This window comes from Martes martes, assembly GCF_963455335.1.
Source record: "Martes martes genome assembly, chromosome: 1".
Classification (NCBI taxonomy): Eukaryota; Metazoa; Chordata; class Mammalia; order Carnivora; family Mustelidae; genus Martes; species Martes martes.
Window position 1 is genome coordinate 79,938,171 of NC_137888.1, and position 13,559 is coordinate 79,951,729.

Below are 13,559 nucleotides of genomic sequence, written 5' to 3' on the forward strand. Positions count from 1 at the left end.
AGTGGTCTGTTCATTTTCCCTACTTTCTACCCCAAAGTCGTCTTTTCTATACCCTAGATTATCAGCCACCTGGGTGTTTCTGAGTCCTCCGGATATCTCAAAGTGTCCTTCTCGATATTTCAGCATCATCCCACTAACCATTGATGTGGGAAGGGTAGCTCCTGCCCCAGGATTTCTGCAGATTGAGAGATTTAACATTTTCTTGGGGTAGCTTCACCAAAGACCCCTGCCCCTTTTGATGCTGGTGACCATTGAGAACTCAGTGGATATGTTGCTATATGACTAGAGAGGTATGCACGAAAGCCACACTTAGGTTCATTGCCCATCCCTCAATTTCCCACAATACCATGAACACCAAGACTGAGACTATATTAGACTTTTATTAAAGATTTGATATTAACTATATGGAATGGTAATTAAAAAAAATTAACTGGGGGCGCCTGGGTGGCTTAGTCAGTTAAGCGTCTGACTCTTGATCTTGTTACAGAACCTGAACTGGATCCTGGCAGAAGAACCAAGTGACACTCAAGAGACCTTGGAGGATGGAGGTTTATTCAACTCAGGTGGGCTCAGAGGGGAGTAATCTCCCAAGGTCTGAGCCCTGAGCACAAACAAAGGGGGTAGTTTATACAGTTTTACTTCTGTATCTGTGCCACTCTTGTGCCCACTGCTGGCAGGGGCAGGGGAGGAAAACCCGAAATGGCTCTGCAGCCAGGACTGGGATCACCTGTTGGATTGGTTGGCCACCTTAGAACACAGATTTCCCTTATCAGTCTTAGCTCAGGTCTTGATTTCAGGGTTGTGAGTTCAAGCCCCATGCTGGGCTCCATGCCAGGTGTGTCACCTACTTAAAATAGATAGATAATAGAGATAGATAGATAGATAGATAGATAGATAGATAGATGATAGATAAATAGGAGTGCTTGGGTGGCTCAGTCAGTTAAACATCTGACTCTTGATTTTGGCTCAGTTCATGATCTCAGGGTCATAAGATTGAGCCCCCTGTCAGGCTTTGTACTCAGCAGCGAGTCTGCTTGAGATTCTTTCCCTCTAACCCTCCCCACCTCTCCAAAATATATAAATAAAATGTATTTTTAAAAATAATGAATAAATCTTGAAAAACAAAAACAAATGAGCTGAATATTATTGTGAATGTCCCCAGAATCCAAAGGGGAAAAAAAAAAAGAATATTTAATGGAGATCTCCCTCACAGAAACACCTCAGTTTCTAGCATTGGTTTCCAGTCAAAGTCAACCATTCTATTGTGTTACGGACTAAATGCTTGTGTTACTTCAAAATTCTTAGATGACATTCTAACCCCTGATGTGATGGTATTAGAAGGTGAGGTCTTTGGGGGTTAATGAGGTTTAGAAAAGGTCATGAAAGTGGAGCCCCTCTGATATTAATGTCCTTATGAGAGAGGAATAAAGACCAGATCTCTCTCTCTCTCTCTCTCTCAGAGAGAAGGTGGCAGTCTGCCAGGAAGAGGAGTCTCTCAGCAGGGACCCAACCCACCAGCACCTTAATCTTGAATTTCATCAGCATAAAAAACTATGAGAAATAAATGTCTGTTGTTTAAGCCACCCAGGCTATGGTAATTTGCTAGAGCAGCCTGAGATGACTAAAGCACCTATCCTTCAGGACTAGGAAGTAAAGCTCATTCATTTCCTTGCTGTCCAAACTATTACCTACTGCCCCCCTACTCTCTTCAGGACTGTCAGGAGTGATCAAGACTGTCATCTTGTGGGGCACCTGGGTGGCTCGGTTGGGCGACTGCCTTCAGGTCAGGTCATGATTCCAGGGTCCTGGGACGGAGCCCTGCATTGGCTCCCTGCTTGGCGGGGGTGGGGGAGCGTCTGTTTTTCCCCCTTCCCCTGCTCATGCTTGCTCTCTCACTCTCTCTCTTAAAAAAAAAAAAAAAAAGAAAGAAAGAAAAGAAAAGAAAAAAGAAGACTGTCATCTTGTGATCTCCTGGTCACTCTCTCTTGTTCACTGAAGATTAGCATTTTTCTTTCTTTCTTTCTTTCTTTCTTTTTTTTTTTTAGTCAGAGAGAGAGGGAACAAGCAGGAGCAGCAGCAGGGAGAGGGAGAGGCAGAAACAGGCTCCCCATGAAGCAAAGAGCCTAATGCAGGACTCCATCCCAGGACTCTGGGATCATGACCAGAGGAAGAGGTAGACGCTTAACCGACTGAGCCACCCAGGTGTTCCTGAAGACTAACATCTGACTTAAAGTCTTTCTCTTCAGTTCAGCTCCCGTTATTATTCTGATTTCTCAAGTGGTTGACTGTCTCATGCCCAGTGACTTTTTCCTCTACCCCAAGTCAGCCATTCCCTCCATGGTTATACTCTGGGTCTTGCCCTTGCCAGAAATTGCCACATCTGCCATCACAGCCCTAACACTCTCCCACCCCAACCTCTTGTTCTTCTGGTTCACTTGTGAAAATACCCCTTATGGCAATAACTCTTTGAACTCAGGATGATCACTCCACTGAAACATGTCCATCCACCATCAGCCCCATCTACTCTTCAATTTCCACCCTATCCAGCTAGGACTCTCTGGTTTAGCATTATAACCACTCCCTTAAAAATAGCTGCTACTCCAAACCCCCTCTGCCTCCTTTGCACTTGCCTGGTAAAACCTCACCATTACATTACACCCAAACTTCACCAAACAGTTGGAGCCCAATATGGAGAGATCTTCAGCTTTTTTTTTTTTTTTTAAAGACTTTATTTATTTGTCAGAGAGAAAGAGAGCCCAAGCAGGGGGAGAGGCAGGCAGAGGGAGAAGCAGGCTCCTTGCTTCTCAAGGAGCCTGAAGTGGGACGTGATCCCAGGACCATGGGATCATGACCTGAGCCAAAGGCAGAGGCTTAACTGACTGAGCCACTCAGGCGTCCCATCTTAAGCTTTTTTCAAGAAAAGCTGCAAATTCCAGCTTTTTAAAAAGGTTTTATTTATTTATTTGACAGAGAGATCACAGGCAGGCAGAGACAGGGGGGGAAGCAGGCTCCCCGCTGAGCAGAGAGCCCAATGTGGGGCTGATCCCAGGACCCTCAGACCACAACCTGAGCCAAAAGCAGAGGCCCAACCCACTGAGCCACCCAGGCGCCCCCAAATTCCAACTTTTATATGAAATTGCCCTGTTTTGAAATTAAAATTGTTAGGAAAACACTGTGCTGGGTATAGAATATGTCCTCAGGCTGAGACTTCAGATTTTCAGTTTATTACGTCTCCTTGAATGGCTTTCCTTTATGCTTCAAGTAATGTCAAAACTCCTGAGGCTCATACACAGGATGCTACACAATTGAGGACCTGCTGATCTCTCAAGCTCTTCTTTCCTACCCTCCACCTTCATTCATTTTGCCTCAAGCACAGAGTACATTGATATCACTGTTCTTCACACATGGCAAGTTCATCCCTTTGCCTCTGAGCCTTTTAACTTAGTGCCTGCCCTGCCAAGAGTGCCCTAAATCCTCATCTCTCTCACCTTCACCTCCCACCAAGCTGCCTCCTTACCTTTCAAGTCTCAATTTAAATATCATATCAAGGGGGTGACTGGCTCAGTCCGCATGTGACTCTTGATCTCAGGATTGTGAGTTTGAGCCCCATGTTGGGTGTAGAAATTACTTAAAAATAAAATCTCAAGGAAAACAAACAAACAAATGAATTCATGTGAAGAATTAGGTACCAGTAAAGGTAACTACATAGGTAAATATAAAATATTGTATAAATGTATTTTTGTTTATAATCCTTCCTTCTCCTGTGTGATTAAGACAACTGGACAAAGTAATAATTATGAAACCATGTTGGTGGGCTTATAATGTATAAAGATATGGTTTGTATAACAATAATAGCACAAAAGAAGAGATGAGGGAACAGAACTATATTGGAACAAAGTTACTGAATACCATTGAAATTGATTTGTATACTTTATATAAATTATGCCTTGCTTTTTCTGAAATGGGCTAGAGGGAGAAGTTTGGAAAGCATAATGAAACTTGTAGAAATTAGGAACTGTGGAATCTCAAGCCAATTACCAGGCAATGCTCAGGAACTGTAATATAGCTAGGTCTTATGTCTAGAATGTAGTCTGGGAGCCCAAAAGTTGTTCAGGAACTAATATGGTTCTATTTGAGTTAGCCACCAACATTACCCATTTCTCAGGAGCAGTTCATTGATCCCTACTGTTACTAATCTATTGCCAGCAACTCAGTCTGCCTCACTGTGTATTTCTGACCCTCCTTCCACTACTAACACATGCTTTCTCTGTCTCCCCATAACCTCCTAAAAAACTCTGAGTGGTCCAGGCATCATCATTCTTATTGAAGGGGTTTGGGACATTGCCCCCGCTACCCCCTGGATGTGCCACTTTGGTATGCAGATTATTTTGAGCTTAAGGACCTTGAGACTCTGTGGGCACAAGACAAACATTTGTCCCTCCCTTAACCACATAGAAAAATCTAAATTGGGAGTCTTTCCCAGAATAAGGGTTATTAACACAGGTAAATTTTATCTGAGTGCCCCATCTGTATGGTAGGGCAAACATCTAATTACCAAACTTCTGGTCTTCTTTTTGCCCTATGAAGTGCATTCCTTTCCTCTAAAATCCCAGACCCCTACTCCTTTCTCAGTTCAGAATGACATATATACTTCATTTTGCCTGTCTTTGGAATTTCCATGCCTATCCGGATTCCCCTTACATATGCCTTATTAAATTTGATTTTCTCCTGTTAATCTGTCTCACGTCAATTTGATTCTTAGTCCAGAAATTCTCATTCCCTAACATTACCAAAGTTTTCATGCCAACCCTCCTATTGGTCTGATAGCTTATCTATTTATTGGCTGTCATTCAGTCAGGGGCTCACTCCTCTAGCACCACCAGCTTTAGTATGACAAGATGAAGTGGCCAGAAACATGACCACTTAAGCTTAAAAAAAAAAGCTAGAGTTGCCTTGCTAAGTCTGGGGCACTGAGCATGACACGTGCCTTCGGAAAGGGATGAAGCAGGCATGTAAAAGATACAACCTCCCCTCCAGAGCCTTCTCCTAAACACAATTAATCTTTGTCTCTTTAGTTCTTTCATTGCACTTTCTTTGCCTGGAAGATTATGAAACTCTAAAGGAGAAAGACATGTCAAAACACTTTTATTCTTTCCAGTGTACATTTTGTAGAAAGGATGTTCAAAAAATTTGTTGAATCAGTGTAAGAATCAAAGATTTTTCTAGATTCACCCATATAATGAGGATATATATATATTTTTTTGTAATGTAATCTTATAATTCTTATGATCTCTAAATCATTCAGTACAGAATTAAATACTTACAGTATTGTCCTATGTGTAGCCCACTTCTCTGTCATTCCATTCTATCTATCTATAAGCCTGATTGAGAAAACTGGAGGGTAAAACCCTGAAATGTTTTTTTACTGGAGTTATCCCCACAGTACTTAGTGCTTATTAAATTTACATGCACAGTTTACTTTCACTTCAGGGCATTAATCTGGCAATTAAGTCTACATAAGGAATATCTGGCAGATCATAGACAAAAGTCTGAAATAGATTAACTTACATCCTTTAGGTCAGCATTTGTGGTATGACAATGCTTGTTGAACTTTTCTCTTGGTCACAAACAGAGATTTGCTTTGTCTACTTTGAATAAGAGAAGCTGCACTATCAGAGTTAAGTAGAGAAGTAGGAGAGAAAGGAGCCTCACAAAATTATGTTAGGACTCTCAACAGAGCAGAGGTCCAGACACAGTAAAATACCTCTAGTAAAGGGTTAGGTTCACATCATCATTATTTGTGACTTCATGCTCGTGCTTCATTACCAACATGACCTTGCTTTTTCTTCTTTCATTTACGCTTCTCTTCTTATTCTTCCCACTACAAAACTGGTTTCCTTACCCTCTTCTCTATCATTAGGGTGGACCATACAATTTAAGATCAAAATCAGGACATTCTTTCATTGTAAAAAAAAAAAAAAAGTTCTGGTAATAATTTTGCTGGGCCTAACAAACGTAAACTTGTATCATTCTAGAAACACAGGAAATTCAGTAACTCTGTTATCTGCCTCCTAGTTTATGGCTATCAGCTCTGTTTCTGCTTCCATGTAACTTCAGCTTAGGAGAGACGACAAATGCCTCAGGGGTCTGTAGAGCCTCCACTCACTGCTTCCAGGCCAATAACATGGTCAGTCTCAGCACACCCTAAGTGGAGACATACCAAACCTGTGTGGGGAGGGAAAATCTTGTTCATAGAGAACATTAGAAAACTAGTACCAGCAGGGACTGTGAAAACACCTTCAGGAATGAATCTTATAGATGCTGGACCCAGGAAGCAGAATATATAGCTAGTGGGCATTCTGGGAAGGTCACCTAAAGCCAACTCTACTACACAAGTCGGATGGTTCCTTAAAGCAATGACACAATGGTTGCCTACAGTAAATGAGGGTGGAGATGCTAGAACTACCTTGGCAGAATATGAGGCATACGTCAAAAAGAAAGATCACACTATTAGAATGTGCTTACTACATAAAACCAGAGAACATGTTTTCCAGGAGAGCCCACAGGATACTACCTTCTCAAAAGCAATGGGAACATGGTATCAGAGGAAGAATAGGTGTTCAACATCACTGGCCATTAGAAAAATGCAAATTAAAGCCACAAGAAGTTCTAGTTCAAGATGGTGACATAGGAAGATCCAGAATTCACCTCCTCCCATGGACAAGTCTCAATTACTTAAGAAAATAAATTTGGAAACAAGTCGCTTTTCACACTTATACTACCATCTTCTGATTAAAATTGCCTCTTTCAAAGCTACTCTTCCACTCCCATTTTCTACAATCATTTACACTCAAAAGCTCATGTCCTTGCTTCCTGTAGCAACCAATTTATTATCCTTGTAATTCAACTTCATAATCTCTAGAATCGATTTCTTCTTTTCCTTTTCCAATGCTGACGTTCTAGTGTAGACCCTGTTTACTTTGAAGGTCTCTCCTCCAAATTCGTTTTATTAGACGTTGGCGGTTTAAAAGGTAATCACTAATAAAGCAATGCTTATAATCTGCAAAATGTTAGCCTTTGCGTACCTCTGACTATATATACATCATGAACCATCTATGTCAGTCTCTTGGTTCAGGCAGTATCTGATCAACATTTTTTTAAAAGATTTTATTTATTTGAGAGCACGAGCAGGGGAGGGGGAAGGCAGAGAGGAGAGAGAGGGACAAGCAGACTCAGAGTCCAACATGGGGCTTGATCCCATGACCATGAGATCATGACCTGAGCCAAAATCAAGAGCCAGAGGCTCAACCAGCTGAGCCACCCAGATGTCCTGATCAGCATTAAAAAAAAAAAAAAAAAAAAAAAGTTTGGGAGTGCCTGGCTGGTTTAGTCAGTAGATCATGTGACTCTCTCAGGTTTGTAGGTTTGAGCCCCACATTGGGTTTACAGATTACTTAAGACCAAAAACATAAAAATTTTCTTTTTCTTTAGAGGACTAGAAAGAAAGGACAAAAAATTACAAAACCTCTATTTTTCCTTTTGTCTGAAATTATTTACCTAATAAATAAAAATGTTCAAAACTCTGTGAAAGTGTTATTTTGAAATGGTTTTATCATTTTTAAAAGCCAGAACTGTTTCTTTCTACTTTTGTAATAATTTCCATTTCCTGACTTACAGGGTCATATTTCTTCAGATAAACCCTCCAATTTTTGCTTCAACTCACACCTCACTATTGAAATACTAGATTTAAAATTTCTTCTATCCACAGGAGTATACTTTTTTATTATCACTTTAAATTGAACTACTTGGATAATTTCCCCCTTTGAACTAGAAGAAAATATAAAAGGAAACACCTAGTCACTTGAGACAGACCTCTTGGTTCTAAAACCAAGGCTTTCAAAAACACAAGTGTTGGCAAGGATTTGGAGAAAAAGGAACCCTTCTGTACTCTTGGTGAAAATGCAAACTGATGCAGTTACTGTGTAAAACAGTATGGAGGTTCCTCAAAAAATTAAAAATAGAATTACCATATAATGCTGTAATTGTACTCTTGCGTATTTACCCAAAGCATACAAAAAACATTAGTCTGAAAGGAAAAATGCACCCTTGTTTATTGCAGGATTACTAACAATAGCTGAATTACTGAAGTAGCCCAAATTACTGAAGTAACCCATAGAAGAATGGATAAAGAAGAGGTGGTGCATATATACAATGGAATATTATTCATTCACAAAAAAGGAAATTTGCCATTTGCAACAACATGGATAAATCTAGAGTAAAATGCTAAGCGAAATAAATCACTCAGAGAAAGACAAATACCATATAATTTCACTCCTCTGTGAAATTTAATAAACAAAACAAACAAACAAAGGAAAAAAAAGATACAAACCAAAAAACAACTCAACTCTAGAGAACAAACAGATGGTTAGAGGGGAGGTGGATGGAGGGATGGGTCAAAGAGTTGAAGGGGATTCAGCGTACACTTATGTTGATGAGCACTGGTTGATGTACAGAATTGCTGAATCACCTGATTATATACCTGAAGCTAATATAACATTGTATGTTAACTATACTGGAATTAAAATAAAAATAAAAAATGCACAAGAGAGCTTGTGTTCTCTCTCTCAAATAAATAGCATTAAAAAAAAAAAAAGATTTCTCTTCCTTTCTCTGGTTTGGTGGTAGATGTACACCTCCTGAAATTACCTTGCTCTTAATTATATGTCAATCTCGTATAATTTTAACATGAATGATTTGCAGGTAAATTTGGCTAATATTTAACAAACATGAAAACAATAATATTTTGTTAGTATTTTATTTTTCAGAGCTCAGTTGTGAAGCAATCATTTTGAGCACTTAAATAAACCTTTATGTCAAAATCTGGAGAATTTATTTCAAATATACTCCAAATATTTAAACAATGCATAAATATTTAATAAATATTAACATCTGAAAATAAATTAACCAAATAAACATTTCACATACACTAAAACACGTAAATAATGCTAAACTATCAAAGTTAATGTTAGACCTTTCAAAAATGATAATAGAAATGATTTTGTGTTGTGCATTTTTAATTCAAAACTGTACATGGATGCAATATCATAAAGACCCCAAAAATGACAACTTTCAACACTGCGTGTTTTTTCAATTTTACACTAATTCTTGCATAAAGCAATATCTGACAACAGATCTAGATTTACTGATACAGCTTGACAGTGGTAATCTATCCATTTACCAAACATGCCAAACTAACTTTTTAAAGTAACAGATTTTTGCTCCAATTTTCTATTTTCCTAATTTTATAGAAACATGTGATAAAAATTTCAATTTCATTAACTGTAAGGCTAGAAAAAGTAAACTTTTTCCAACATATAAGGTCATTTTAAGGAAAATAAGGATAGACTTTAATATTTATAATAGTGACTGATGAATTGTAATTGACTAGAGTACTAGATCTAAGAATTTATAATTCCATAAGAATTATGCCAGTACCTTGTTCATTTCAGTCACATTATTTGTTACTCTTTACATAAAACTGTTATAAAAAGTTATGTCTATATATTGACAATAAAAAACTATTAAAATGTAGCAACCTTCTTCTCAATGCTTCAAGACTTCATATAAAGTATGCAAATCAATATTGCTGATGTTTTAACATAATCTTTTAAATTATATACTTGACAAATTCTTTAAAAGAGAAATTATAATTAATCATAAAATTTTCATTTTCCTACATAAAACTATTTCCTCCTATAAAATATCTGTCAATCCATTAAAAAAAAACCATCCCTAAAAGCAATCTTTATAATCTGATAAATAAAAAAACGTTTCTGTTCACTTAAATAGGGGCATGAGCCCTGTACATTAACTATTCTGTCCTGATACAGGATTTTCCTCTGGTGAAACAGAATTCCAGGAAAAAATACAAGTTCTCCATGCCCATTTCCTTGCCAACAATTTAAAGGAGTAAAATGAAGATTCTAGTTGCATTTTTGACAGGTAAGAAATGAAAAGACTCCCAGTCCCAAATTAAATAGAGATTACATTAAAAATTTGGCACTGTCAAGTTAGACAGAGATTAAGCTGTAGTGAAAAAAGAAACAAGGTCTATAACAAGTATTTTAAATCTGCTAAGAGAAAAATCAATTAATTATGCCTTGCTATATACCAAAGACATTGGTTAAAAGAAGTCTCAGTAATACAACACATTATATCACCTTTCCTTTTGTAATGAAAATGGTTATTAAATATATTAATCCTAGTTATAATGGAATAATTTCTTAAAACTTATTTTCTTTAATACTAAGGTAAAATACATTTTGGAAATCTGCATGGAATGTCCCCAACAAATTGGTTCCTTAGCTTTAGCAGTGTCTGTGTCATACAGTTTTATTCATTCTTTCAACCACATAAAACAAACATGATCCCTCAAAATATAAAAATAAGTCTGGTCTTCTATTATATTAAATAATAAGCTCAACCACCATTTAATATAAAACAACATACTATTTTGGGTTTCTGTTAACAGGGCAAAATAGAAATTATTCATAGGAAAAAGTACTAAATGAATAAGATATATCATTTTTGGGACAGAATTCATCCTTACATCCCTCTGCTACCGGTAATCTTACCTTCTCTAAACCATTCAAGGTTCAAGTTCAATACTACAAATGCAGACATTTTCCAGTTTTCATTATAGATTTTTCTTTTAACATTGTTTTTAGGATGCTTTAAACAATTAGTTTCACAACTATTATTTCAAATTTATGTTTACAATTCATAGCCCATATTCAATAAGGCCCTAGCTCTTACACTTTTTGGATCACAGACCACTTAAGATTTTAACAAGAGCTCTCTCCAGAAAGACAAATAATTACATATCCAGTTTTGCTAGCAATTCAGGGGTTTCAAGGCCCCAATGACATCTGCTTAGGATAAAAATCCTTGTAATAAAGAGAAGAAATCAAACAACAGATTTATTTTATATTGCAAAGGTTTAATATTAAAAAAATAGAGAAATCTATTTTAGGTATTGAACAAAATTTTTTTGTGATTGAATAGGCAAAATTAAAATATTTACAAAGGAAGGAATTTTTGTTATTAGTCTTAGCTAATCTTATAACCTTGTGAGATTTATAAGAGTACTAGCTAGTAAATATATAATACATTAACTGGAGGATTAATGTTCATGCTTGAGGGCAGAGTTTATCAGGATCTATCAGTAAAGAAAAACATATGCAAAAAAGGGTAGTATTTTCTAAGTACTATTGATATACCATGAACAGATCCTCAGATTCAGGTAGATCATTTGTAAGATACCATCAGTGATCAATGTATGCAACACAGTTGCACATAGCTATTAAGAAGTCATTTTTGGTATGCATTACAAGCATGTACCCAAATAACCAAAGGACTATAATTCAAAATTTCTAGAGCAAATGCAATTAATGGCTTTCACCTTATAGTTAAAGGCTTACAACAGATTTTAATACTTTAAATCATTAAAGCTTGGTTGACTTCAAAGTATGCTTGAAAGTATGTAAATATGTAATATAAATGGGTAAGAAACAAAAGGTAATTATGGCAATATCAACTTTTTAATCCAAAAATTAAAAAGCAAAATACATTTCACATATGAGAGTAAATGGGCTTTTTTCTTTATTCAAGTAGACATTCTGATTATAATACATGATAATGGACAACCCATGTGACAAAGTATGGTAGACTACAGTTTGGTGTAGCTTCCTTGTTTCTAGGATGATTTTCCAGGTGATTCTTCAGATCTGACATCGATGCCCAACAAAGGCTTTCCAATGGCAATGCATGAGTTCTAGAGAACCGCCTCTATCTTTCTTCAGATGCTGAGTGCCATTTTCTCCCACCCATTTTATCCTCCATTACTTATATAAAACCCCCACTCTAAAATTCACCTATGTTATAAAATTAACAAAATAAAAAATTAGTATATGTTTTCCCACAAGGATAAAATTAAGTCAGACTCAACTTAATCTTTCTTTTTCTATATCTTTGGAAGGATTTACATAATCTCTAAAGAGTCAGAGTAATATACGACACAAAAATGCAAAGAACCTTCTTATTTGTATACATAATATGTTGGGAATTGCTAACGTATTCCAAAGCTTAACCTTCCTGGGATATTAATCCTCCAGCAGATACTATAGTTTACAAACAGAAGGTTGTATTTTAATAAGTGGAAATACAATACCTGACTTTATATAAAGTAACTGTGAGATCTTTTCTCACTAGTAAAGTGCTTAATTAAGAAACATTCTTCCACAACATAATTTAACTTGTCAAAGGCACAAAATGTCTTTGTCTCTCTAAGCATTAGTCTTTAAAATTATAGTATTACTCATTTTGATTTTATTTAATTGAAAATCTTTACTGTTTTTTTCTCTCAGTAATAAAAAAAAAAAACTGCTTTGAGTAAAACGTTTTTTATTTTCAAAACTTTGCCATGAACGTACATACAACACTAAATTAGATCCCTTCATGAGCTGTCTGTATGCCATGAAGCACTTATGACGAAAACATATGCAAGCTTTAGGGTAAAAGTTAACAAGGAATCAGAATATCTCCCCCAAAAAGGGGGACAGGGAATCATTAAATTAAAAATCGTTAGCTTTCATTTTATAAAAAATAGTTTGAATAATCTTCTTATAAATCTTTAATGCTTACAAAAGCAGGAAATACATTTAAAATAGTCTTTTTAACACAGATTCATTAGTACAATGTGGTTATGGTCAGAAAAATAACAACTAAAATGGCATTCAGTAGTCTGCATTCTCTTCTCAGCAAATTCCACATAAAATTTAACCAATTTGCAATTCAAAATAAAATTTAGTTGTCAACAAGGTCAGACTGGCTGTAATTAGTACCTGAATATCAAACTCTGTTCCATTTCATATATTGTACCAGAATTTTAAATACAGCTCAATGATGGGTACTGATAACAATACTTGACTGGATGGTTACCACCCATGACTACTGCACTGCAGGTTAAAACATACTTTGTTCAGTAAATTAAAAAGATATAAATCAAATAACAAGGCCAGAAAATTTGTTTTAGAATCAATTTCCTGACCTTAAGTAAACTTCAAATACATTGACAAGGCAAGGAAAATATAATCAACTATACAGAGAGTCTCTATTTTTTAATCATTTGGCATTTATATTAATAATTTCCTTGTTTAAAATTTTATTTTGTACTCCTATGCACTGATTATCATTGCTGTCTGAATTAAAATAAAACTACAGTTACCTTCCTAGAACGTCCAGTAGTGAATACAAATTAATTGCTTCTTTTGCACTTCCATGAAGACGGTCCTTCATCTTGTAATTTTTTCAATTTTGGACCAAGAAAGAACCACCAACCAAATCCAATAAAAACACAAATGATGGATTCTACATAATAACCATCCAGCGCCGTAACACATGAGCCACCAAGCTTTTTGCAAAGCTGTAAAAGTAAAATTATAATAAATATTTCACAATTTCAAAAGGGAAGTATTCAGTAATTTAGATGCTTCTACTTT

At 36.3% G+C, this 13,559-nt stretch overlaps 1 protein-coding gene across 5 annotated transcripts in view; it reads right to left on the minus strand.

Moving 5' to 3' along the window:
- Window positions 1–13,559, minus strand: part of SLC33A1 (solute carrier family 33 member 1) — a 38,823-nt gene that overhangs the window by 1,507 nt on the left and 23,757 nt on the right. For 2 of the 5 annotated variants that reach the window (XM_080807007.1, XM_080807008.1), the window contains one exon: window positions 11,645–13,483. In XM_080807007.1, the coding sequence (XP_080663133.1) occupies window positions 13,316–13,483 (168 nt within the window). In that variant the 3' untranslated portion in view covers window positions 11,645–13,315. Of the gene's footprint in view, window positions 1–11,581; window positions 13,484–13,559 lie in introns of those variants that run through there. The other 3 variants (XM_080807005.1, XM_080807006.1, XM_080807004.1) reach the window with 3 other exon arrangements.